Genomic DNA, 26,845 nt, shown 5'->3' with positions numbered 1-26,845 from the left:
AATCCCGTGTTTGTGGGACCACAGCCAGTTGCCTTGGAAATGACGACTTCACTGCAGAACCACGCAGCAGGACAAACGGACAGAGTGTCTGGGGGTGAGCACAGCGAGCCACGTGCCCTTGCCTGTGTGACTGCACAGGAGGATGGAAACATGGGGTCTCTGCACGGCTGAGCAGTGAAGAGGCACATGGAGGAGGCCACCGCAGGCGTCTGGTTGACCTTCTTCCCAGCCACCAGGCACAGAGTGTAAAGCTCTTTCCCTGTTGCCTCTGCAGATGCCCAGTGTTGCAGCTCTCCAGTATCTGTTCACACATCAGCAGCCCTTGGTGAACATCCTGACCACAGCAATTCAGAGGGTGTTATCTGCGACCTACAGAGAAACTCTCCTTGACTTCACTATAGTAAAGTGAGCACAGTAATCCACTCTGGCTACACGAATGGCATGACATCTCTCAAGGAAAACTGCAAGACACTTCACAAGGGTAGAGTCCATATTGGCTATCACAGATGGAAACCTGCCCCAAGTTAAATCACTCTTGTTAAGAAAGGTCTCTGCAAATAGTTCAGAGCAGAGCAGAATGTGGCCTCCCAGTGTTGTTCCTCCAAATTTTAAGTGTTCTGCAATGACAACCCTTGCTCCAGCAGAACTTTTTACCAGGGAAAGGGGCCTCCTGCTCTGAGCAAAGAGTACTTGAAAGGCACATCTCTTGTTCCCCAGGAAGCCCACCTGCCCACACAGGCAAGCAGCAGCAGCCCCTCATAGCCAGGGCCTCCCCCAGCAGCCTCCTAGCCCCTGCCCAAACAACAGTCACTCTCTGCCCCTGAATCCACTGGCAAAGCTCAAACTCCCACTGATGGAGCAAAGGCACAGCCCCCAACTGCTCTGAGCCACATCTCCACTGTGGCTTCACTGTGCCCCAATACACAGCCCAGGTTTTGTCCTTCCACTAGACTCTGTGATAGAACAAAGTGAGGTGAACCATGAGCCTGGGCCTGTACCACACCATCCAGCTGCATGACACCACATGTTATCACTGGGCAGTCATTCACTGCAGTTGTGTCCCTGCAAAAATGCTGGTGCTTTAACTGTAGTTAATGTCATTACAAAAAAAAAAAAAAAAAAAGAAGAAACTTTTCACTGCAAAAATTAGACGACGGATCTCTGTCTACTGCCCTGGGCACAGGCAAGTCTCTTACTCTCAGCTTCTCTAATAAACAGGTTGCTTGGGCAAGGGTAGACGACTTGAGCTCTCTCTCTGATTCTTAATCTGTGAAATTATTCAAAGAAGGTCAATTTGCCTTGACAAAAGTGCCTTTGTGTGCTCTGAGTCTGCAGAGTCCAATGCAGGCAAACTCCCTGTGGCTGTGCAGGCAGCGAGGCTCAGTGTGCACAATGTGCATTTCCCACTGGACTGTCCTACTCTGGGATGAGTCATATGATTCCTTCTAGCCATGCACACACAAGAACACATGTATGAAGCTTCCCACCCTGTTAGGCCAGACATGGAGACAAAAGGGGTTTGGTTCCTGATGCTTGTCCGGTGGAAGGCCTCGGAGGAAGAAATCTAGAGGCAGAAATCATCAGGAAGAGAGGACTGCTGGAGAAAAACCTCAGCTACAAAACGCCAGAGACAACGGTCTACATAAGACCTTAAAAGGGAACAAGACTGTTTCAAATTTTTGGTAGAGCTAATAAAGAAAAGCTCACAGCAAAGCCTGCAGACAGGCTGTCGGGAGCTTCTGCTTCTTTTCCAACAGGCAGCAGCATAAAATTGTTAATGCAGTGGTCAGTTCTGCAGCTGCTATTCAAACCACATGGACAAGGTTGGTACTGACAGGAATAATCCTGACTCTGTAAAATGAACTGTAAAGGAGCAAAGCTCAAGAGCAGGAACTGAGAAGCATGCCAGTAAGAAATTAAAAAGCAGAGGCTGAAGAAGTTGAAGTGCAATGAAGAAAGCCCAAAGCAAGCATTGCCTAGCTGGACATTCCTACAGAAGACAGCAGACACTAAGGACAGCCTGATGCTATTCCCTAAAACCCACAGGCCAAGTCATCACAGTTCACTGCTGCGCTCCCACCAGGCTCTAGCTGGTGAGGTCAGGACTCCAGATCACAAATGCCTTCAGTTTATCAGGGTTTGCACTTCAGACCCAAGTGGAGGTTTCTGCAGAACCCCAAGACATTCATGCCACCTCTTTGTGCTCACAGATGATTTTTGATTCCCTCTTCAAAAACGGGTTTTATTAATTTGCCCCATTTACCACTGAAAACGAGTGACCTTAAGATGGCTACTAAAAAGTTCAGCTCCAAACAAACTCATTGACCAGCAGCAGTGAGTGGCCTTACTTGCCTGATATAAAAATGAGCCACAGGGCCCACTGAAACCCCAACCAGGGGATTCACTCCACACCATTAACTTAATCATCTTCCTGCCCAACTGCTGGTGCAAATGGGACCAGAACCAGCACAGCGAGCCATCTCACCCTCTGGCAGAAGGACCTACCCCATGGAGCTGGATGGATCAGTTTATCACCTTCAGTTTGATGTAAGCGGAGAAACTTTGTGCCTGATGATACCTCCGGCACTGCCACTTCCAGATCAACGTGACGCCCCTCACTCCTGATGCGGTACTTCTAGTTTGTGTCCATGGGAGATAAGGATCCCCTGCTTTGGACCAATAGACCCAAAATTCCTACTATTTTTTTTTTTCCTATGCCCGGTGGCGAGGGGACAGGTATTCTTTCACTCAAGTATACAAGAGCAGCTGCAGCAAACCGAGCCCGCGGCTCTGACACTCGGCCTTTGCCGCTGCCGGTGCCGCGGTGACACCGCCGACACCCCACCGGGCGGGCGGAGCTCCGCGTACCGGGCACGGCGCGACCCCGCCGGGCAGCCGGGCCGGGGGAGCCACCGGCGGCTCCTCCGGGCCAGCCCCGGGGGCGAGCGGAGCCGGACCCGCCCCCGAGCCCCCGCCGCGGGGCCCGCACCCGCCGCCCCGGCCCCGGCCCCGGCCCAGCAACGCCGGCCCCTACCTTGTGGTCCGCGGGGGCCGCGTCCTGGAGCCGCTCCTCGCCGGGGGTGGCGCTGGGGTCGCCAGCTGCCGGGTCGGGGCCGGGGGCCGCGGCGGGCGGCGGGTCGGGCTCGGGGCCGGGGCGGGAGGGCGGCGGGGCGCGGCGCTGCCCGACGCGCAGCGCCCCGAAGTCCAGGGTCTTGCTCTCGAAGGCGCCCTCGACGCTGCAGAAGAGCCCCCCGCGCTTCTGCCGCGGCACCGCCGCCGAGCCGGGCCGCGCCAGGTACACCGGCAGCTCCTCGTCTTCGCGCCGCCCGTCCGCCGCCATCCCCGCCGCGCCGCGGGACGGCACCGACGGGGCGGGCGGGGCGGGACGGGGCGGGCCCGGGCCGCGGGCGGGGCGGGGCGGGGCCCGCGGGACACGGGCGGGCTCCGCCCGGGCGGCCCCGGGGCGGCTGCTCCGGCGTCCCCCGGGCCGGGCGGGGCTGCCCGGGCCGCCGCGGGGACCTGACACCGACCCCTTCCCGGGACGGAGCGGACACACGGGAGTGCACACGGGCTGTGCCCGGGCGCACCGACAGCAGCCCCGTCAGAGTTCGCCCCGGCCGGTTCCTGGGCGCTGCCCGCAAACCGCCGTTCGCGCATCTCACCCCGCTTGGCCACGGCCCCTGCACGGGCGCTGCGGTTGGGCTAACGCTGCAGCCCGACACGAGCGATGTCTGCTGCACAAAAGCTTCACTGCTCCCACACGGGTGCTGCTGTCACGCAAACACCACCAGACGAGCCGCACGAACAAGCTCCGCGTGTTCGCTAATTTAAGGTGTTGCTTTGAGAGTTCCATTGCAACTTTATTTCAAAAGCACTGGAGGCTCGGAGGACAGATGGAGAGCCAAGGCAATGCTAATGGCTTGGCAGCAATGCTAATAGCAGCAGCAGCCTGTGAAATCTATCATGCAGCACCAGAACTGGAGCTTTGACTAAAATTGTTTTTCGAAGTGCTCATTTCTTTATCTAAAACAAGTGTACGTGGTACCTGGGCTCAACATTCCTACCAAGTGATTCCTCACACCACATATTTGCATTATGACGTTGTCAGTTATGCTTTTTCCAACCTTTTCTGCACAAAGCAAATCAGTGCCATTGTCTCTACCGGTCCTCCGAGGACCGGTGGTTCTTAAGGAAAATCCGCATGGAGCCTGACCCATCATGGAGAACAATGACCCTGTGATTAGGCCTGGAGGGGCGGTCTGTGGGTACTGGCTGACTGAGGCTTGAAGTTATGAGAGAGGAAATGGTTTGGGACTGTTTCCTTCCTTTTGCACTCTGGGAAGCTTTTGTAACTGGGCTTGTACCAGTGTCATTAACTCACTCGGTTTTTTTCCACCTAAGTGGAAAAATCTACAGAATCTTGAATTTTTGACTAATTATTCAGGTCTGAAGGGTCAGGAGAAGATGCACTAAATATAAACAGGCTGTGTCAGCAAACTTGGAAGAGTTACTTCAACAGCCTTGTGTCATGCAGCAGAGTAAAATGCTGGTCAGTGTCTGCCCTTACTTTCTTTAGAACAGCACCAGAGAAGGTTGCATTGGGTTGTTATTGTGTTCTTACGTGAACTTTACCGTGCAGCTGCCTCAGCATTGTGCCTTCATGGCACTCAGCACCACGGGTGCTGTGCCTGCACCAGAGCCCAGCTGCCCCTGGCCAGGGTGTGCCAGGAGAAGAGCCTGGCGCTGACCCTGGTGGAGTGCTCGCTGTCCTGTTTCAGGTGCAGGGGCAGCAGCAGTGCCTGGCAGCTAAGGAAGGAAGTATCCCTTCAAATAGCCAGAACAAGTTTGTTTTGGAGTTTTTTTCTACTATTCTCCTGGCAAATGCTCTTCCTCTGTAACTCGCTCAGCGGCAAGACCACCAGTACTGGCCAAACAAACACACACAAAGGGGCCGCCTACTAGGTCTTTACCTTCCTAAGGGACTGCCTTAGCATAAAGAAATTTATCCTCCCCTTGCTGCAAGTCGGATCCACTGAGTACAAGATGAAAACCATCTCAGCCAGCTTCTGCCCCTCGTGAGAGGGATGTGCTGCTCTCGGAGCTGGCGGCCGTCCTGCTCCACACAGAGAGCTGAGCCCCGACCTCCCCAGGGCCAAGCACGTGCGGACTGAGCCTTTCCTGGGACAAACAGCCCTGAGCTGCAGCTGCCCCGTGGCTGCGTGCTCTGACCACAGTGAAGTTAGAGTGAACCCCTTGTTTTGGTTGGGACCTCTCCATATGGTTGTGCAGCTTTATGAGGAATTAAAATTCTTTGGAACAAGGCCTGGCCTTTGTCTGATTCTGCAAATGTGCAAAAGTTTCAGCATTGTACTTTAATAGCAATATTTATTCAAATCCTGATTCCAGTGTTTATCTTTCCTAGTGCCTTGCTGCATAAATGGTTGCACAGCAATTATTTGCACCAGTAAAAGGAGTATGGGGGCTCTTCTGAGAAGTGGAGGCTTTAAAATCTAACCTTTAAGGAAAATCACTCACTGTGTAAGAGATAATTCTTGATTTTTATTTCTCAAATTGCCATTTGCTTTTAAGATCTTTTTTGTGAGGTGTTGTAAGGGCACTAGTTCAAGAATACCATGAAAATTGAAGTTTGGGTTCAGTGTGTGTTCACTGCACACTTGCTTTTGGGCCCAGCAGAATGCATTATTTATATTTCTGTGTATGTATATCTTGGATCTGATGTGAAGCTTTTAATTACACAATGACAAAATGCATGCCCCCTGTAATTAAGGAAATTTTCCTTTCTTTAAATCACATGTTTATATGCTCGTGGACAAAAATGCTTGTCAGGCAAACAGTCATGAGTGGTGCATCTTCAGATCCTGCTGGGAAAACAGCTCTCCTTTTGCTTCTCTGTGCAAAGCAGATGGGAGATAGAGATCAGGGAGGGATCTGGCGGGAACGCTGTCTCCCCTGCCCAAGCCCAGGGAAGATGGAGATGGCAGACATGTGAGCTCATGTGCTTGGTGCTGCCTCAGGACCCAGCAGAGCCAACCATCCATCAGCCCTGAGGGGATTTCCTCGGCTCGAGGGCTGGGTTCACATCCTGACTCCAGAACAAGAGTGCTGGTCCATGTAGGTCAGGAGTCTGAGCTGAGCCTGCCACATGGGCACTGCTGATTCTAGCATGAAGGAAAAGACATAGGCTGCTCTTCTGATCGAGGGAACAGCATTTTTTTAATGGGAAATTATGTTTTGTGGTGGCAAGCTTCTCATTCACGTCTGACTGCATCTTTCTAGTGGAGTAAGAACTGTTTAAGGTGCACTGAGAAATGGAAATCAGTCATGTTACAGGGTGAGCCTCACTGGTTATGAATGATGGAATGGTGCCTTCTGGGAAGTGGTCTTTAGGCAAATCCCTTTCTGCAAAAGGATTAGTTAATAAGATGGGAGATAATCACTCTGTCTGGGGTGGGCGTTTTCTTGTTCTGTGCACTCAGCCCCCGTGCTGGTTTTCTTTGTTGCTCCCTCAGCTGCTGCCAGAGCTCTGTCTGGGGTTCCCATCAGAGCCCGTGCAGGGAATGAGGGGCTCCAAGTACTGGAGCTGCAGAGTAACCAGTGAGAGGCACAACACTGGTGTAACTTTCACAAGTTACTAAGTGTTATCTTTAAAATGTTTGAAGAGGAATTCAAATTGCCAACTGAATCATTCAAACAGCAAAAGTATTGACAGAGAAGTCAAATCAAGTCATTTGCCTCCCACTGCCAAGGCATCGTTTTTCTCTGATGGGTATTTTCTGATGACTTTGCTAATTCATTTTCTGTTTGTCAGGGCAGTGGGCAGTTTCTTAATTGGAAAAACTCTGCATCCTCTGCTGGCAAACTTTGTGCTGGTTCCCGGATCCCAGATGCTTTGTGCAACATCCTTCTATCTGTAATAAAACCAGAAAATAGAAAAGGTGAAGCATGTCACAGCTTGTGATTTCTTGTTCGCATAATGCTGCCTGTGTCACTGGAAGTTGCTTATTACACCAGGAAGCATCTCAGGCTCCATAGCTGTGACTACAATGTTCATTAGACTCAGAGAATGTTGTGTCATTTGAAGGAAAAAGACTGTTGACATTAGGTGGGATTTGACCCCCTCCCTCGCCAACGCTCACGAGCTCAAGCAAAGGAAAGCCATGTCCTGAATGAGGACATTTCCTTCCTTGATGTCAAATCCATACAGAATGGCTTTACACTGGTTTTCCTGTGAGCCTGGAGGCAGCAGATCTTTGATTGCACATGAAAGGGATGTAATAATAGTGTAACTTTGTTAGCATGATAAATAAGCGTCAGCTTTCATAGTTCATTTTCCTCTAAGGTCTGTGGGTTCAGCTGGAGAAGCACTGGGAAGCAGCAGGGCAGTGGTAGTGGCAGGTTAACACTGATTTCTTCACCCTCATCTGCTTCCTACAGGGCTTGATAAAATTGCATCCCTTCACTTACATGCACGTGAAGTAGCAATGGTGAAATAGGCCTGAGTTGTCTTGTTTCGTGCAAAGTCAGAGCTGCCTTCTCATACTCTGCAGTCCTGATTTACTAGGGTGTCCTGTTTTTGGAGGCTGCCAGACAAACAGGGTTGTTCTGCTGATTCATTCTTGCAGCAACATCAGGACAGCCCCCAGCACTGCCTTTCATGCACCTCAGGGAGAGTCAGGCTAAGGACAAACACAGAAGAAACAGTGAAAGAGCCAAACTTGACAAGAAAATTTGATTGTCCTACTTACCTTTAGAAGCAGAGGTCAGAGATGGGTGGGATCTTTCGTTCCCCAAGAAATGGCATGTTCATGAAGGGCAGGTGACTGACAAACCTGCTCTCAGTCAGCTGGAGAGGGCCAGGGGCTGATGCCTCCATCACCACGCTCCAGTTTCTAAACTTTTGGACACAGCAGGTTAGAAGATGAGACAGACCTTTGTGATCCTCCAGGCTGCTCTGCATATCAGTCCCTGTGGGACTGCTGTGCTCAGGGTGATGTCTTTGATGAAATCCTTTACCAAAGTCAAACTGCCGCAGAGTCAGAAAGACAAAGCATTTGACTCTGTCAAAAGCCTGTTCAGTGTTTCATATCAAAGCCACAGGGAAAGTGGGTTCATAGCATGGTAATTTCAATTGCAAAATGCTATTGTATTGTTGGAGGGTGTAATTTCAAGCAACACACACAGCCTGACTTCAGCGTGCTGTCAGTCTGTCATACTAACAGAGACCACAACTCTGATGAGCAGCTGGAAGTTATAATGTTCTATACTGGGTTATTCCAAGAATATTTCTGAAATGCAGTAATGCTTTTTGCTCCCAGATTTATTTAGTGCGGAGCAAAATCTATGGAAAATTTTGGCATTTCAACATGTGTTGGTTTTTTTTTTTCCTTCCTGAAATGAGCTGCTACTCAAAATGTTAACAAATAATAATTGTGGAACAAGGGTTCTGAAAATTTCCCTGTGGGGAATCTGGATTCTCCTTCTCCCTCTCCAAGTCCTCCAAGGAAGGACTATTATCTCCTCCTCATTGCCCAAGGACTCCTGTGGCACTGCAGGCCTCATGTTCAGATGCAAACTGAGTCACCCAGTCATGAAGTTGTTGGGGACAGAAGGGGACAGAGATAAAGTTCTCACAAGGCAGAAGAAGTAATGTTTTCAAGAGAGTCAGAAGCACAGATCTGGCATCAGTATGAACCCCAAAGTATTCCAACCTGGCTAGAGTCTGCTGGGCCCACATGAAGCAACAAGGAGGAAGAGGTGGTGACCCAGGAGGTTGTGCACATCAGGTGAGCTCCAGCCACCTTTAAGATGGAGATACTTCAGGACCACCCCAGAGATGTCACTCCAGACTTCCAGGAACAACCAAGTAAACTTGTAGATATCTTCTGTTGGTTGCAGGTCAGTGGGCATCTTCAGGATCACAGTTTGGGGAAGGGTGAAACTGTAGCCACTGTGAGAGCTGCCTACCTTCCTGTGGAGTAGACTGTTAGGGCTTGGATGAGATGGATTTACATAAAAAAACACACATTCAGTATAAGTTTGAAGCCTAAAATATTCTGCCATTACATGTGCCAGATTCACTTCAAGAGTAGCCAGCTCAGCTCCTCTGAGTTCATGTTCTGCCTCTCAAAATCAGTCTCTTTCCACCTGTTCTGTTTGTTCCCTGCTTCCCAGATGGCATCATCATCCAGCATCTTCCCCAGGCTGTGCAGCCTGGCTTGGCTGGTCTCACTCTGCATTTGGCCTCTGCTGTGATGGCAAATGCTGACTTGCTTCCAAACATCAGTCTGCTGTTTGTGACTGCCTCTCATTCCAGCCTATCCCAGGGATCACCAGCTACTCTCCTCCGTGCCTGCTTTTGTTCCCAGAAAGGACTTTGAGGACTAAGCTGAGATTTCCTTGTTTCCATGGTGTTGCACTTGACCTAATCAACCATTGCAGACCTCAAATGTCCTTGCCTTCAACCTCCCTGCCCATGGCTTCAGGAGAGCACGCTGACACTCTACAGCAAAAACAGGTGGTGTATCTAGAGATAATTAGTGATTACATGCCAGTGATTACAAGCCTATAATGAGTAATTAGATGTCAACAGAGTAGAATTACAGTGGATTTAAAGGCACTATGTTTGTTTGTTTGTTTATATGGTTCCTTGTGATTGTAAGGAAGCAAGCAGTCAAATATGTTTTGGCCAGGCTGGTGAAAGAGGCGGAGCTGCCATTTGTTCACATTTTTTGTCATGGCCCTGTCCCCTCTGGTATAATCCATGACAAAAGCTGAGTAAGTTCCGCAGGAACCAGGCTGTGACTGAAGATCCTGGTCTGTTTTCCTGTCAGCCCATTTGCTGCCACTTTGGAGGCAAACTGTACTCTCTAAACTGACTGATGCCTTGCAGGAACTAGAACCTGTGCTTGTTATGGCCAGGACTACTTCTTAATTTTTCACTTAATTTTCACACCCCCAGCTAATCTAGTTATGTTAGAAATTGTGTTCAGTCTGTATTCACTGTCCCACCAAACTTCCCTTTGAAATCACTGTCAGATTATCCCACTCTTATGGACTGGGGGGCTATCCCTTCCACACAGATGTTAAAAATAGATAAAAATAGATAATGTCCATCTATGTTCCATTTAAGTATGTCCCGGGGAAAAGCAAACATAGCTTACAGGCTCCCTTTTGCAGGGGATAGAAAAAGGCTTCTGTACTACCAATATCCATCACCCCAACACAGCTTGCCCACCACCTCCTTTGCAAGATCACTCTTTTGCAAGTGGTCTTGGAATGGGTTCTTCCCTAAACTCTTCTTCAGCTGCTCTTGTGAAACCCAAGACTCTGACACTGCATCAAACACACCTGGAAGAAGTGAAGAAGTCTCCTGAAAAAGAGGGACTTAGTCCAGAGTAAATCTTGCCACATCAAGGTCAGTGTCAGCTATGACAGACCCACAGGGTGGAGGAGAGCAGGTTGTGCCAGTTCCAGACCACCCACCATCCCTATTTCCCAGGGAAATCCTCACCTTAGCTTTTAGGATTACTGTTGCACAGACACTAAATTAACATCAATGTTTTATCTGTATTATACATGCTCATACCCACCTTTGCTCAGATTGAAGGGCCTTTCCCTTACTTCTGGCTTGGTTCTTTCATCTCAGCTGCTTTTACTTCTAAACCAGTGGCCTGTGAGTGCCACACCACGAGCAGAGTGTGGTGGAAGGAGCTGAGCTGACTCATCAGACCACAGGCTCGTTCCTGTCTAATAGGGGATTGTGCACCACAAAATTCCATTGTGCTGAGTGTCACCACTCTACGAATTTTACTAAATATGAAAAAAATAAAGACCGAAGAGAGAGATGAACTGATAAAGAGCCAGATGCTTTCTTGCTGGAGAGGCTGGAACCCAAGGTCAAATTGCAGCATTTCACAGAGCACGGGTGAGTTATCAGCATCAATTGCTGTGAACTTTCTAACACGGTGAGGTGTTTGGGGTTGGGAAAAGGCAGCTTGTTAGTCATTTCCCCACAAAAGCATATGAATGTTGTATCTGTTCATGATAAACTTTGAATGCCTGAAGTTGAAATCAGTCTGCAACCCAGATGTGCTAATGCCTTAAGTGCAATACAGCTTTTGTGCACCCATAAAACACACAGTATTTTAAGAATTTCAGACCCATAACTGCCAAATGAACCACTTGCAGTATGTGGAGCTAAAATTCTTTTCCTTTTCCCTGTACTTGTTCCATTGCTACAGATTTCTCTTGATAGAACATGGATAAGAAGGTGGCAGGTTACTTTTGCATTAACTGTTAGTGATTTACTTTTCCATTATTTCTGACACTGTGATACAGAAGTGAGGACCTGTGTGTGTTACACACTGATATGTGCAGGTGAACAGACAGTGTTAGGCACCATATCCATGGTTTGTTCTTACAGGTTTAGACTAAGTGGCTGTCCATCATCAGAGTATTCAAATCCTTCATTCAGTGACTAGGCTAGCTGATAAAAATCCAAGTAACAGATGCCACGGTAACCTCTGGAAGTTTCTGTGCCAAGAATGTGAAAACAGAGGCTTGTCTTTCCTGCCAAGTCAGAATACTTGAATTCTTTTCACAGCCCCTATCAGTTAAGCAACTGCAACTGTACTGGCTGGCTTACCTGGGACTGGGGAACTGGACACTTCAAAAGTTCCCTGTTTCATAGGCAAAAGAATCCAAACTACTATAGGTTGTTGTCTTTTTGCTGTAATACTTGGCAGATTTTGCCATTCTTTCTTCATTCTCTCAAGTGACAGGGCAAGTTTAGCACCAATGCTTTCTGTATGTGTCCAAAACCAAGAGTCTGATTTGAGAGTGTGTGTTGGTTCTGGATGAGGAGGTTTACAGACAGAGCTTTCCCAGCATCACTTCTGGGCTCGAGGGGAGCCCTAATGGCTCAGGGGGACTGAACTCCAGCTCATACAGCTGCCTTCTGCTCTCCTCTGGCTTGTCTTATATACATGTAATGTGTGTGCCTTAACCCTGTTAAGGAGTGTGTACCTTTTCTGTACTTTTTCTGTGCTTTCCTTTGTTTGAAACTGCAGTTTCTCTACTCAGACTTGCACTGTAATAGTTTATAACACACTCACATTTTTCCTTTGAAGATTGCAAAGCACTTTCCACAACAAAGAGGAAAGGACCAGAGAGGTTCACATTTTCCCTGCAGAGCTCTAGCAACGAGGGCAGCTACGGCACAACCTGGAGTGTGGGGACAGTGCAGGCATCAGTGGGTGGACTGCAGCTGAGGAAGTGTTGCTGAGAACATGGCAAGGAAAGCCCTAAAACATGCTGACTGAGAGAGTTACTGTGGTTCTAAGATACTGCGCTTGTCATCCTGAAAAACTGTTTCATGTGTTCCACGCTTATGATTAATGCTATTTTTGTAGATTAGAATGTTTCCATGGTTTTAAATTAGAGAGAGTATCACAGCTTGCAAACTCAGGACCTAAAAGATAACTGCAGCCAGTACTACTTGTCAGAATGATCCTGTAAAATTTACTTGGCTTCCATTCATAAAATTCTATTTTAGATGCCTAATGAAAACAGACTGATTTTCCTGTGTGTGCTGAGCACTTCCAAATCTGTCTTTTTCCCTCCTTCTTTTTCAGTGTAGCCTCTCCATTAATCCTAAAAAACATCCAGTTGTATTCTCTGCATGCCTGGACAGGAGTTCAGATCCCTAACTTGGAAACTGCTGTTGAAAAATGTTGTCTTCTGCCAGCTCTCAGACCTCCTTTATCTGTCTCCAGGAAGTGAAGCTCATTATATTTCTCCTGGACCATGCAAAGCAGAATAATAATCTTGTTTTGTAAAGTATGTTTTGTGTCAGGTTAACATGACTTAACTTCTGGGATGGTTGAAAACATACAAAGAATGTACAAACAAAAGATTTCCAGTTCCATTCAGATCTCTGAATGCACATAACCTAATTAGGCTGTTATGAAGAAATCAGAACTAATGAGCCACTATTACTTGATCCTGACTGCATTTTTTATCTCAGTTTGTTATTAAAGGAAATGATCTGCTCAAGACCTGAGCATTTGAAGCACCTGAGAATCAGCAGCTGCTCCTCAGCAGATGTGGAGCTGGGCCATGGAGACACTGACCCGTGGGTGTAACTTCATTAGAGGGTGAATGGAGCCACAGCAGAAAGCACACAGATCTCCTGCTGTCTGTGAGCATGGACAGGCAGCCAAACCCGGGCTGGGGTGTAGTTGAAGCATTTCAGAACAATGTTAGTTCATGCAAAGGATCAGATGTCCTCCCTGGGAGGCAACTTTCCCTGCACAGATGTCTGCTGTGGGTGGGTACCAGGCTGCACATCTGCCTCTTGCAGGCATTCTACAGCAGTTAGGTCATGGTGTGTGGCTGTCTGAGAAAGAAACTGGTGTCTAGCCTGGTTGTGAACTCACTCCTCTGCTGCTGGCTCATCCCAGGAAGCAGGGTTGGTGACGGGGTCTTGGTTAGGGCTGTGGACTCAAAGCACTGCTGGCTCTAGGCAGGTGCCCCAGGTTCATCAATGCCAAAGCTGTTTTCTCTCCCAGCCATTATCATGTAGCTAAATCTGGAAACAACAAACAACACAGGGATAGGTTGACAGGATTGTTCTTAGGGTTAGGAATCTGGAATAAAACAGTTGTTTACCTTAGTTTATAGATGACCTGTGTTTGGCCCATGCCAGTGACAATGGGATCACCTGCTTGGTTGCTGATTGCTTTAGTTTTTGTGTCCCAGGGCTCAAAGTATCAGAGAACAGATCCCAGTGCTAGAGGTAGCACCAGGGTCCAGTTTTGTGGGCTCTGTAAATCTCAGTGTATGGTTTGTTATACAACTGACTGGGACAGAAGTAGGCACAAAGGAGCAGGAATAATGTGTTTCCATCTGCTCCAAGGCCAGGACTCAGTAAGATGGGACCAGGCTGGGATTAGCATTATGGACAATGCTGAGGTTCACATTTGGAGGTGCTGAAGATCTGTGACTGGTTTATAGAGGTTCCCCTCTTTGTGTTGAGAAACGTGACTGACTGACAGCTGGTCTGTCCTCAAGGGAGTGCCTGGTGTGGAGGAGCCTGCTCTGTGCAGCTGGGGCCCTGCTCCATGTGTCTGGGGTCCTGATCCATATATCTGGGGTCCTGCTCTGTGTCTCTGGGGTCTTGCCTTTGAGTGCACATGCCAGGCCCCCAGACATGTCCCAGTTTCAAGATCTGCAGTAGACCAGAACTAAATGCAAGATATTCCAATATACAAATGAGCAAGAAGTTGGTACAGTGAAATTTTCCAGTCTGTGTTCCTTCCCTAGTTATCCCTAACATGGCATTCAATTGTTGAGCACTGACCTGCAAGATCCCTCCCTCAGTGGAAGTGCCTCTCTCTCATAAATGGTAAGTGTTAGTCTATAATTAGGGAGTCTGTAATCCATAGATTAGTGGCTCCATGCTCTAAAGTCTCCATCTGTTGTACACACTGAAATCATTATATCTCAAGTCTCAGTCCTGTTTCAGGCTTCTAAAATGGTTTTCACAGGATTTTCTTTGTTGTGCAAAGCAGCTTGTTCATGGTTGTCTCTTGCTGTCCAGGCACTGGAGCAGACATTGCACAATGGCCTCTTGTCAGTGTGGCACAAACTGTGGGATGCACCTCTGTCCCAGGCAGGAATGGGACTTTGGAATGTATATTTCTGCCATCTTCAGAGACTCAGCCCCCCTCAACACAAAGCATATGGCACACTGCCAGTTATTAGGGTTTTTACTATGTTTAGACAATCTCTCAAACAATGGAAAACTTTTGCCTTCCAAACAGGCTGCAGAGACAACCCAGAGACCTTCTAACACGCTGCCAGACTTCCCTTCACACAAGCCATTGGCGCTGGCCGTGCCTGCCCTGGCAGAGGCACAGTCAGGGACAGGGCTCAGTCCTTCACTCTCCAAAGCCTGTTCAGTGATAAACCACTGCACAAACTGGAGATGTCTCAAGGGTGGCCCACACAGCTGCAGCCTGGGGCTCATCCTGCCACCGTACACCCTGCCTGGGGCAGGCTGACCTGCTGTCGTGGGACAGGGACAGGCTCACACAGGGCTTGCCCATGGCTTGTGCCAGGACAGTCTGGGGCTCCCTGGCATTGTCCCAGGCTTTTATTGTATTGTAGCTGAAGACACCTTGCAGCTGTCCCAGAGGAACACCCAGAGCATTCTGGACCCAAAGGCTCCCACAGAGTTTTTTTTTATTAGAGTTCTTTTTATTAAAGTTCTTTTTATTATCACTTATAAAAATGATCCCTTGGGTGGCCATGCTTCCATGTATACACAGGAGTCAGACATGACAGATGTTGACACCTAGACTTACCATTCTGAGCTGTATCCGTGCAGGATGCGGTTTCCTTGCACTGTCTCTTCATTCCATCAGCAGAGTACTCCTGGTACAGGAGCAGTTATTCAGGCTGGAAGCTAATCCAAGAGCTTTTCTACACCCCTACCGATCTGAGTCCCATTTTCAGCACCTTGCCTGAAACACATTTCTAATTTTATTACAGGTTTTTAAAAGTCTGAATGTCTCCTGGTCTGGTCAATGAGCAACTGTTGCAGAAGAGATGTTTGTAGGGGCACAGGAGCTGCACCCCACAGCCTCATCCAGGGAAGATCCACAAAGTCCTTCTGAGCTGAGCTTATCCCATGGCCCCTGTAGTGCACATCTATTTTACACTGCATATCTATCATCTTTGAATTAGTGCATTTTAATATTAAATGGCCCTTACATTTTTTTACTGTCAAAGAAAATAAGACTGCTTGGCTCAAGTTCTTTGCATCATTCATTATTTGAAGATTATTGTGCAAGGGAGATGGAGATGAACATGTTTGAACTCTGTAATAGCAGAGAAATAAATCTAGATCCAAGTTTCTGTGGTTTGGACCCATTTATGTGTTTCAGTCTTCTAAGAACACTTTAAAGATATAATAAGCTGCAGTTCTTGGGAACCAGAGGTTATTGGTCACTCCTGGGGTTACTGGTCAGTCCCAGGGTTTATTGGTCAGTCCCGGGGGTTACAAGTCACTCCTGGGGTCTTTGGTCACTCTCAGGGGTTATTAGTCACTCTCAGGGGTTATAGGTCACTCCTGCAGTCATTGGGCACTCCTAGGGTTATTGGTCACTCACAGGTTACTGGTCTCTCCCAGGTCATTGGTCACTCATTGGTCTCTCATGGGTCATTGGTCGCTCAGGTCACTGGTCACTCACTGGTCACTCACAGGTCACTGGTCATTCATTGGCCACTCCCAGGTCACTGGTGACTCCCAGGTCAGTGGTCTCTCAGGTCATTGGTCACTCCCAGGTCATTCATTGGTCACTCACTGGTCACTCAAAGGTCATTGGTCACTCACTGGTCTCTCCCAGGTCCGTGGTCACTCTCAGATCAGTGGTCACTCCCAGGTCATTCACTGGTCACTCCCAGGTCACTGGTCACTCCCAGGTCACTCATTGGTCACTCCCAGGGTCAGTGGTCACTCTCAGGGTCACTGGCCACTTCCAGGTCACTCACTGGCCACTCCCAGGGTCAGTGGTCACTCCCAGGTCACTCATTGGCCACTCCCAGGTCACTCATTGGTCACCCCCAGGTCACTCATTGGTCACTCCCAGGTCACTCATTGGTCACTCCCAGGGTCAGTGGTCACTCCCAGGGTCAGTGGCCACCCCCAGGTCACTCATTGGCCACTCCCAGGGTCAGTGGTCACTCCCAGGGTCACTGGTCACCCCCAGGTCACTCATTGGCCACTCCCAGGGTTAGTGGTCACTCCCAGATCACTCATTGGTCACTCCCAGGGTCAGTGGTCACTCCCAGGTCACTCATTGGTCACCCCCAGGTCACTCATTGGTCACTCCCAGGGTCAGTGGCCACCCCCAGGTCACTCATTGGCCACTCCCAGGGTTAGTGGTCACTCCCAGGGTCAGTGGCCACCCCCAGGTCACTCATTGGCCACTCCCAGGGTCACTGGTCACCCCCAGGTCACTCACTGGTCACTCCCAGGACATCGAGCCCTCCCCGAGCCGCCGTTGCCGCTCGCGCTGTCCCGGTGCTGCCCCCTGGCGGCGCGCGGGGAGAGCGGTTCGGCGGCCCCGCCCCCCGCCCGGCCCCGCCCCCAGCACGCCCCGCCCCCGCCCCCCGGCCCCGCCCCGCAACCGGCGGCTTCTTTTACAAACTGGGACAAGAGACTCGAAGGACCCCCGACCCCGCTCAGCCCCCCGAACCGCTCCCCGAGCTCCAGTAAAGGGAGGCAGCAGCTTTCCGTTGTGTTTTGGTTTCTGCTCAGGCCCGGCAAAAAGCAATAAATCCGCCCGTGGCCCCTGCCGGGACCGCTACCTGCGCCCCGCTTTCCCACTGATCCCCCCGGGACCTCGCTAACCCTTTAACCGATGTATCCCCATCCCCAAGTACCCCCATCCCGCTGTACACCCCAATCCAATGAACCCCTACCCCGATGTACCCCCATCCCGATGAACCCCCTCTCCGATGAACCCCCATCCCAAAGTACCGCCCCATCCCACCCCATGCCGTGTCACAGCCCCCGCCCCAGCCGAGCCCCAGCCTGTGCCCCCCCAGCTCAGCTGTACAGTGATTCGTCTGAACAGATTCCAGACAGATGCCGAGTATCTCCGTGAATGTAAAGTGATTTTTTTTTATTATTTTTTTAAAAATGCTGCTGTTTTATTTTTTGTACAAACTAAAACACCAGAGGTCATTGAATCCTATATTAAATACATAAATTAAAAAATAACCATTCATAAAACTTTACATACAATAAGGATTCTCTCCTACACGTTAATACATATAGTACAGATACATATCCAGTGTTTATCAAAGGGTCATTCTGCCAAGTCATTTACAATTTTGTTCTGGAATAGACACCAAAAAAACTGGGAACAAAAAAGTATATATAAAACCACAGAGGTGCTGATGTGAGGGAGGGCAGAGGAAGAGAAAACCCTTTGGATCACCAGCAGCTGTGTGTCTGTTGTCTGAGCCCTGCCCCAGTCAGGAGACCCTGGCCTGGGCAGTCCTCTTGGGATGCCACGGAACGGAAAGCAGTGGGGTTCAGAGGATGTTTCCCACTGAGATGAGGGCAGGGGGTTGGAAGATGAAGAACACCTACAAAAAAATCTCCATGACCCCCCAGGCACATCAGTAAGAGAGGATGGAGCTGTGAGCCAGGCTGACAGCACTGCAAGAAGAGCCATTTACTTCTGCAACCCCAACTGCCTAAATTCATCTCGCCTAACCAGGCCCTCATCTGAAGAGCTTAAATTGAAACTGTCTTCAAAATCTCCCAACTTGGTCAGTGGAGAAAAAGCAGCAAGTCAAATTGTGGTCAAGCTGATGTGCACTACCTTCTGTGGCTCACCTCCTGCCTCAGCAGGACAGAGCCTGGAGTGCTGGTACTCCTGAACAGGGATGGATGGGAGGGATCCAGGGCTGTATTTGCTGTCCTCAAAGGCTGCAGTAAATTGATTTTTATTTTGCTGGTTGGTTTTGGGGAGGGGAGGTTGGCTGCAGTGACTAATCTGAGGGGGGATTCTCAATCCTTTGATTCGATGAACATCAGGAACAGCAGAAAACCCAGGATTAACAGTCCCAGGACAGAGAAGGGTCCAGAAAAAGGATCAAAAAACTAGTTGCCCATGAGATGTGAAACTAAAACTGGAGGAGTGTACCAGTTGGGGCAGCTAAACAAGTCTAGATTCAGTTCCCCATACCTAGATTGAAGTATACTTTCATCAGCTATAGCAACGATTTCTATATACAACAGGGAATAGATAGGTATATGCATATATATGTATATATATGTACATATACACTATATATAGATACATGTATATATATATACACAAACATCAAACTCATTTAGATCTAGCTGATAGCAGGACGTTTGTATGAACTCATATCAGCAAGTGTGTTTTAGGCATGGCATGTGTTACGCTGCAAGGGGAGTAAAGCAGCGGCGGTTCAGCTCCATGGAGGGAACAGCAATCTCTGAAAGGTTTGCAGACCCAGGTCTGCTGTGGCCAGACCACCACCCCACCCTGAGCCCTTGGGAATGGAGCACCTGCAGGCATATGTATACACACAGGAGTAAGGGAGGGCAAATTGGGTAAAAAAGAGAAATTAAATAAGACAACAAGGCTCAGAGAGTCTAAATGGTGAAGCCTGCCACAAGATCAGTCAGTTTTTTCTATCTGTGCCATAAACCTTCCCTATGATTGCCTGAAATAAATGTTTCTAGTCCCTTTTTTTTTTTCTTTAGCCAAACCAGTGGTGGAAGTTATTGCACTGTCATTGAAACCAGGTGCTGCTTATTCTTCTGCAAGAAGAGCTCAGTGCTTTAACTGCCAGCCCTAATGCTGAGGAAAGCAGCCTAATGGTGTGAAATTAAGTGGTGCTGCAAGAGGGGAGAAAAGAGTGAGGGGGGAAGAACGAATAGCCAGTGAGACACTCCCCCCCCCTTTTTTGTAGCTATCAAGCTGTTGTAAAGCTGCTAGTGATCTCCAGCTGTCACAGGGGTGGGACAAGGCTTCCCCCGACTCCAGAACTTCAGGACTGAACTGCTGGCTCATGGAAAGCACGTGTACATTTGGGTCAACCTGATCCACAGAGTCTTCTGCTGAGGAAAAGGAATTTGAACAAAGAGCATGCAACGTACCTGCAGTCGTGTAACATATATGCCTACAAGCCTGTCTTTTAAAACAATGAACCAACAAACATACAGCAGAACTCAGTGCAGAACTCAGTGAACCCCTCGGCTGAACCAGAGTGCTTCAAGATGTGGTCATTCTATAACTTAAACCAATTTTAAGGAGCAGGGAGAAAAAAATCACTTGCTAATAGCTTCTAACCTTTGATGAAAGGCTTATCACAATATCCTGGCATTCAAGAAATGAGGATGTAAGGAGTCTGTGGAGAAACTGAGCCCAGCATTGCTATGCAGTTGGGTGAATGGACATTACTGATTAAAAGCTATTCTGGCCAAGAAAAAAAGATATCTGTGAGGGGCTGGCACCCTTGATACTAGAGAACTTCCTCCCTGCTAAGGCCACAGAACTGCTTTTCACCTGACAAGCTGCTGTGGCAAGTGACTTCACTGCTTTGTGCCTCAGAAGCTTCATATGTAAAAGTAAACAGGCAAACAAAGGAGAAGCTCTTTGAAAAGCACTTTTTGATGAGCCGTCTGTGTGCGTAAGATGTTGGTACATGTGAGCCCTGTTTTGAAGGTGTAGGTAATGCACAGGCTGTATTCTGGCCCTTAATTTTCTAGTTTGTAGTACAGACATCCACTTCTCCCAGTTAAAATTAAGGCTCCATCGTGGAAGACACAGCCTTGCCACAGGAACCCCGAAGTCTGCCCAGGCATGACTCCATTCCCAGGAAAATGAAAGCCGAGGAGTAGCTGGCTGTGCTGCTCCCCGCGGCACAGGACCCTCGCAGGGTTTGCTGCAGGGTGATGCTTCTCAGGGTCGTTTTTATAGAGTACTGGGGGCGTGGACCTGTGACCCTCAGGGAGGCACCAGGGCCAGGTTCCAGGCTTTGTGATTAGAGAGGTAAGCAATGCTTTGAAATGCAAACTGCTTTTAGTTACTCTTAACAGTGGAAAAATCTAAACAGACTAGCAATACCTCTTACTTGTAATGAGGCTGTGTTCACACAGCTTTTCCCCATTTTTAGTTTATGTGTCATTAATCAGGAAGCCAGCTAACAAAGTCAGCAGACAAGCTGAACCAAAACATTTGTTCCAAGCCAGGACAAAACAGTTGGAAGCTGATGCTTTGTGGATCATGTCAAATGGGCTTCCCCCACCCCCCCCATCCTCCAACATTTGTTTTCTTTCTCAAAAGCTACTCTGTAGGTCCAATCCAGTGATCCTCAGTGGTTATTCAATAGTAAAACCAAGTATAGTCATTATTATCTCAACGGCAGTCTTTAAAGAGTATGAAAAGTATCTGATAATAGACAGGCTGTTCTTCATGGAGGGACAGTGAAGAGAGATAAGGCTTCAACTCTGTCGGGAACCCTCCTTACACCACACACCCTCTTCTCCCCTTCCTTGGCCAAGGTGGGTGGTGCTGTGTTACGACCTCAAGCACAAAACGTGGTGACCTGTCCTGCCCATCCTGCAATAACCCAGACCGGTTCATTTTCCTTTCTTCCTCCCACATTGCAGCTGTCATTTGTTCCTGAGGTTAAAACCAAAGAGGGAGAGCAGGAGTCCCTGCAGCGAGAAAGCCGCACAGTTCAAGCCGAGCGCTTGGTTGTCGGCATCTCCCCACGGCTCGAGTTTCTCCTGCTCTGTCCTGTTCACTTTTGATCCATTTGTGGGATGACAGGGTGACATTTAAATGATTGCCCTGCACAGCAGGGATAGATTTTTCTGTTGTAACTTTGGTTCCATGCCCAAGACACACTGACTTGATCAGCTGAAAGTGGTTCCTTCCCTTTAAGTTCTTCCCGGGTGATGTAGTTTCACAGTTTATTTTTCTTCCCCTTTCATAATTTCAACATATAGAATTTCATTAGATGCAGCATATGTCATAGCTTTAGACAGGAACTGTCAGGTAACAAATTTTGAGTGATGGCTTTAAAATACAAGGTGGTTGCAGTCTCGGCTACAGGTTGTTCATTTTTATACTTTTTAAAATAGGTGTAAACAATATTCTCTTCATCGGGGGATGGAAGCATTTGCCTTTATAAGGACTTATCTGGGTAGTCGGGCACTCTAAAAATAAAAAAAAAAAAAATCTGTATCAGGTAAGTGGTAAGTTCCTCTACCTACCTATCCCAGCTGCCAAGATGCAATCTATCAATCAGGAAGCTGAAAAGGTCTGATCTTCTAGCTACCAGTGTTAAACTGGTTTTGTTTGTCTGTATGAAAAGCATTTGTGAAAATTCCAGGCATTTTGCTAAGCCTGTCCATTTAAACCCCTCAAAGCCCAGCCCTCTGGTCCAGAAAAGTCCCCATAGGCATCTTCAGATGAATAATTATGCACAAGTTTCAATGACTCTTGAACCAAAGCTGCCCAAAATTCACCCCTGACAGGAGACATGGCAGCAGGCAATACCCTCATGGTGTCAGGGCAAGCCCAGAATTTTGGCTAATGCAGCACTGAGGCAAACACAGAATGCTGCTGTCCCGAGGAAGCCTTCCCTATGGAAAAGAACTTTAGTTCTCAGGTTTGCATCTAGGGAAAAAAGAGCACCATTTTGTCTTTGTTCTCTCAGCATTCAAGCCTACATAGTAAAATTCACTGGGTGCAAAATCCACACAGACCACACTTCCTTATGTGATCACAAATAAGTGAATGTGTAAGTTCACAAACACAGAGAGAATGCAGGTAGGAAAATCCCACGTAAACAGGAATTAGAGAGCTTCTGGTCTGCATACAATATACTGCTGCACATGGTTTCCTCCATGCTTGTCCCTTGTTATCTCAGTTCAGCAGTGAGTGCTGTGTTCACTCTGGGCAAGAAAGAAACCAGAAAGTACAATCTGTGACTGCACTGTGGTTTTCTCTCACCTGGTGAAAAGGTCCATAAAGAATAAACTGCACCAGGGCATGAACAAAACCAAAGACCTTTCACCACCAAGTGGCTCCCTAGGTGCATTTCAAGGAGGAGTTGAGGGTTTTGTTTGTTTGTTTGTTTGAAGTCCCTTATGATAAGGGTAACACAGTTCACTTGCATCCAGTGGAAACAAAGAAATATACCTCAGTAGTTGTAATAAGAAGAAATGGTGATGGCACATTCCCCCTGCCATTCTCACCTTTGCTGAGTTTGTCACCTGGGTAGGCAGGTGGTTTTTAACGTGAGTGGGAAACACAAATCCATGTTAGTTATTCTCTCTGATTCCATGTATTCCAGCCTCAGAAAATATGATGTTGTTAAAATCCCTCTCAATCTCGCCAACTCCATTCCCAAATTGCTTCTGTCTGGAGATTTTCCCTCAGGTAGTGAGGGGAAAGAATCCCGTGGAGGAAAACGGAGGGGTGAAGGCAGGGGACGAGGAGCTTACCATTGCCTTGTTTTTGAGGAACTGCTACAAGACTTGATGCTTTGCACCTGTGGAGTGCCTGGCCTTGGTAAAACACTCTACAGGTATCATGCGTGCTGTGATGCTGGGCCTGCTGCAGCTCTTACAGTTCAAGGGAGTTCACAGCAGTGCAGATCCTCTGGAAAAGCATTGAGTTTATGTATCCCACACACACACCTCACCCATAAGATTTTTCCACTTTCATTGCCAATGTCCTGTTCTCTAAGTCACTGTATCTCCACCGCTGTCACGGCTCCTGCCCCGGTCACTCAGCTCACCCTAACCCATCTTCTTGATTCCTACCTGGCATTCATAAAGCCAAATGTGCAAAAGAATCCTTCATCTCCTGAGCGGTCCTAGGAGTAGCACAACCCAACAGCAGGCTCCCTGGGGCTGTAAACCACATTTCAGCTCTCGCTGATGCTTCTTGTCCTCTCTGTGGGGAACTGGACCCCCATGTGCCCCTGGGACCAGCCACTACGGAGCAGCAGTGAATTCCAGGAGTGAAACTCATCTTGGCACTGTAGTCAGAGTAGCCTTCCTGGGCTCACCAAAGTGACACCAAAGGGATTTACACCTGCTAAACCTTAGATGCTGCATAAAACAAGTGGAAAACCCACTGAAGGAGACTGGGCTGGGGGGCAGGGTGTGGTGCAGGGAGGGAAGTGAAGTCTTGACACATCCCCATGGGATCCATGTAAACCCCCTGCAATGACAGCAGTCAGTGCTGCAGCTGGGACAGTCCTGTCAGCCCTAAAGACAGCAGAGAAAGGCTTATGTTGCCTTTCATTACTAGCCCTGCTCAAGGAACGTGCCAGCGAGGTGGATCAGCTCAGTGGAGAGCGAGAGCTGGACAGGACCCAGCAGCCCCTGCAGGCAGAATGACTGCAAGTGAATAACAGCAAATCTCCTAGAATTTTAGGAGAAATGTGGAGTTCTGACCTTAAACACCCCATCAGCTTTTCTAACCACCAATACCTCCCCTCAAATTAGGCCAAAAGGACATAAGTGTTAGCAAATGTGGAGGTGGTGGTCTATTTTAGATGGTCTTGATTCTTCTCCTTTTCTATTCTTGGTTCCCCCCTTCCTGCTTTGAGAAGAGGGAAGGAATGGCTGCTCTGCAAAGAAGAATGCAGTCTGCCTTCAAGTACATTGCAGAGCTCATTGTGAGGCTGCTCAAACACATTTTTTCTTTGCATGCAGACACTGAAATGTTACAAGGCACTAGAGATATTTTCATAGGCTCCAAGACAAAAGATTAATCAGCATTACTGGAATTCCAATGTCAGAATAATAGGGGATTTTCTTTTCTGTTTTGAGAAATGCCTATTTCAAAAGATACTGCTATATAATTGCAGTTCCTGAAAAGCCAATTTTCTTGTCTAGAGGGTCTGTAATTCTCAGCATGCCTTCCTTTCTCCTCTGTGCTGGCATACCAAACCATGCAGACAGTCCCAGGAAGTACACACTGGCATTTTTTCCCAGGACTAGGGATTTTGTATTCTAAATTACAGTAGAATTAAATTTTTCATGTGAATCATATTTTTCTTTTCTAATGAAAAATATTCTAGTGGAAAGATTTTTAAGTATTTTTGTGAATATTTTTGTCAGCTGTATCTACCACTGATGGTTTTTTTAAGCTTCAGAAAAAAAAGTTATTTTCAAAACTAATAGCCATTTAAAAATCAGGAAGACAACATTTCCTGATGAGTTCTAATACTAATGAAAATTTTAATTGTTATTTCTCAGGATGTATGCTCTACTGCAAAGGCTTCACTGCATGCTTCATCTTAAAAGAGACAGGATTAGGAAAAACTGTTCAGTAGTTGAATGTCATGAATGCATTTTTAATCAAGGTGACCTAAACTGAGCAGTTGTTGTCCTTTGAGGTACTCCCTGGTTTCTTACTTTTGAAGAACTCTTACTCCACCACAACCAATACCAGTATTGGTAAAACTAGGATGTATAAGCTTCTTACCAATTCTGTAGCTGTACCAGAAGAGGCAAATAGTCACTAGAGAACCCATTCCAAACCCATACAGGTGGAAAATGTAGGTACAAAATGTATATACAGCAAACTCTGAACCTCCCATTACCCAAGTTTTTCTCGTATGCTGCACAAGGACATTGTTGTAGCTGTCACAGGAACTGAAAAAGGATGACACTACAGGCAAATGGAAAAAACTCAGGCAGACAGGTTCTTGCAAATGTCACTGTCAGCTCCTGTGAGTTTTCAAGGTGCATCTTAAATCCAAGAATTTTTTTATTTGGAATCCCCCCCTAGGTTGACTGCTTGTTCTGGACTCCTGATCCTGCTGTACAGCAGAAGACACAGTCACGTAAAACTATTTGCTGCTACTGCATACAGTGAAAATTTTGGCTTTTTAATATTACCCTGTCCCTAAATTGGCTGTTTCAGAAGACTTTCTGACTTTTTTTCCCCACAGTGAGAAATTGTAAAGTCACACTTCCACCAGTCACAGCCACTCAAAACATCTCACAGCTGCTGTGCTGTGTCACGGTTCCCAGAAACCCTGCAGCAAGAACATTACTAAGTATGCAGTCAGAACTTAATCTGTTTAATGATCACTGGATCGAGGCAGCATGTTTTAAATAGCAGCAGCTCAATAATGATATTGGCTGTTGTTTACAGGAGCTGCGATCACTGATCTGTCCATTCCTCTGATTCCTTTCTACGGCTCGTTCCCCATCCAGCCCAACCTACACATATATTGGTGCCTCAGCCCATGGAAACATTCATTTTGAGGTCTGGCTGGACAAGGAGGCAGCAGATTGCATTTGATGTGGATAACTCTGAGAGCTGTGTCTGCATCTGCACAGAACTGAAACCCTTGATCTAGCTGGAACGAAGCACAAAGTAGGGGCTTTTCCTTAAAGGGAAAAGGAAAACCCATGGACCTGGACCCAAGGCACTTAATTGTAATCAATACCTTGAACTGCACCTGGAAACAAAGGCTGAGCTGGTACAAACGGTGGAAGGACATGGAAGAACATCTTTCACACAACTGTATTCTTGGCTTGCCTTAAGTGCAGACCAGAGGAATTTATTCACTGACATAGCTGAAGCCAGAGCCAAGAGATACAGTGAGAAATTCAATGGTATGGGTCTGCCCCCAAATCAGAAAATTCTGCTCCACCATTACAGGTTCTTGAGACTTTAACATAACATTTTCTAGGCTGTGTTCTACTTCTGTTATCCTGGATCAAAGAAAGATTGTCCTGTCCCAGCATCCCGGTTCTGGAAGTGGCTAGCCACAGATGGAAAAATGGGACCATTACAGTTCTCTGATTTATTTCCCCATCTTCACACTGCTTTTTGAACTCTGAACTTTCAGCTGCAAAACATGCTGTGACAAAGCCTTCTTTACAACCCTGTATCCTTAACTATCAATTTTCGTTTCCTTTAAGCTTATCACATGATGATTGCTTGTATTTGAGGAGACAGTGAATGATAGCAAGCTATCCATCCATCCATCCTATGACAAATTTTCTAAACCTCTCCAATACCACCTTTTAACAGTGTGACTTCCTGAGCCAGAAAAATCCTTCCATCTCTCTGTCTCCCCCTTCCTGTCTCTCAGCAGCTCATCATTCTTCCTTGCCTTCCTTTGCATCCTTCCTACTGCTGGACACGGAGCTCTCTACCTGTTACAACCTCCTGACTTATTTCCTGAGTGTCACTTCAGAGCCCATCACAGTGTGTATATGGTTGAGATT

The 26,845-nt window shown here is 47.7% G+C and overlaps 2 protein-coding genes across 2 annotated transcripts in view; both read right to left on the bottom strand.

Moving 5' to 3' along the window:
* The window catches only part of DPYSL3 (dihydropyrimidinase like 3), a 31,871-nt gene extending 28,516 nt beyond the window's left edge, over positions 1-3,355 (bottom strand). Inside the window, exon 1 of the mRNA XM_064671632.1 lies at positions 3,035-3,355. Coding sequence (XP_064527702.1) covers positions 3,035-3,340 — 306 coding nt within the window. The 5' untranslated portion in view covers positions 3,341-3,355. The remainder of the gene's footprint in view (positions 1-3,034) is intronic.
* Positions 3,356-17,686: 14,331 nt separating this feature from the next.
* JAKMIP2 (janus kinase and microtubule interacting protein 2) overlaps positions 17,687-26,845 on the bottom strand; it is a 47,137-nt gene continuing 37,978 nt past the window's right edge. Inside the window, exon 22 of the mRNA XM_064671631.1 lies at positions 17,687-21,796. The gene's annotated coding sequence lies outside the window, so the exon portion shown is untranslated. The remainder of the gene's footprint in view (positions 21,797-26,845) is intronic.

This window comes from Pseudopipra pipra, chromosome 15 (assembly GCF_036250125.1).
Source record: "Pseudopipra pipra isolate bDixPip1 chromosome 15, bDixPip1.hap1, whole genome shotgun sequence".
NCBI lineage: Eukaryota > Metazoa > Chordata > Aves > Passeriformes > Pipridae > Pseudopipra > Pseudopipra pipra.
This window is presented reverse-complemented; position numbering and strand designations above follow the sequence as displayed.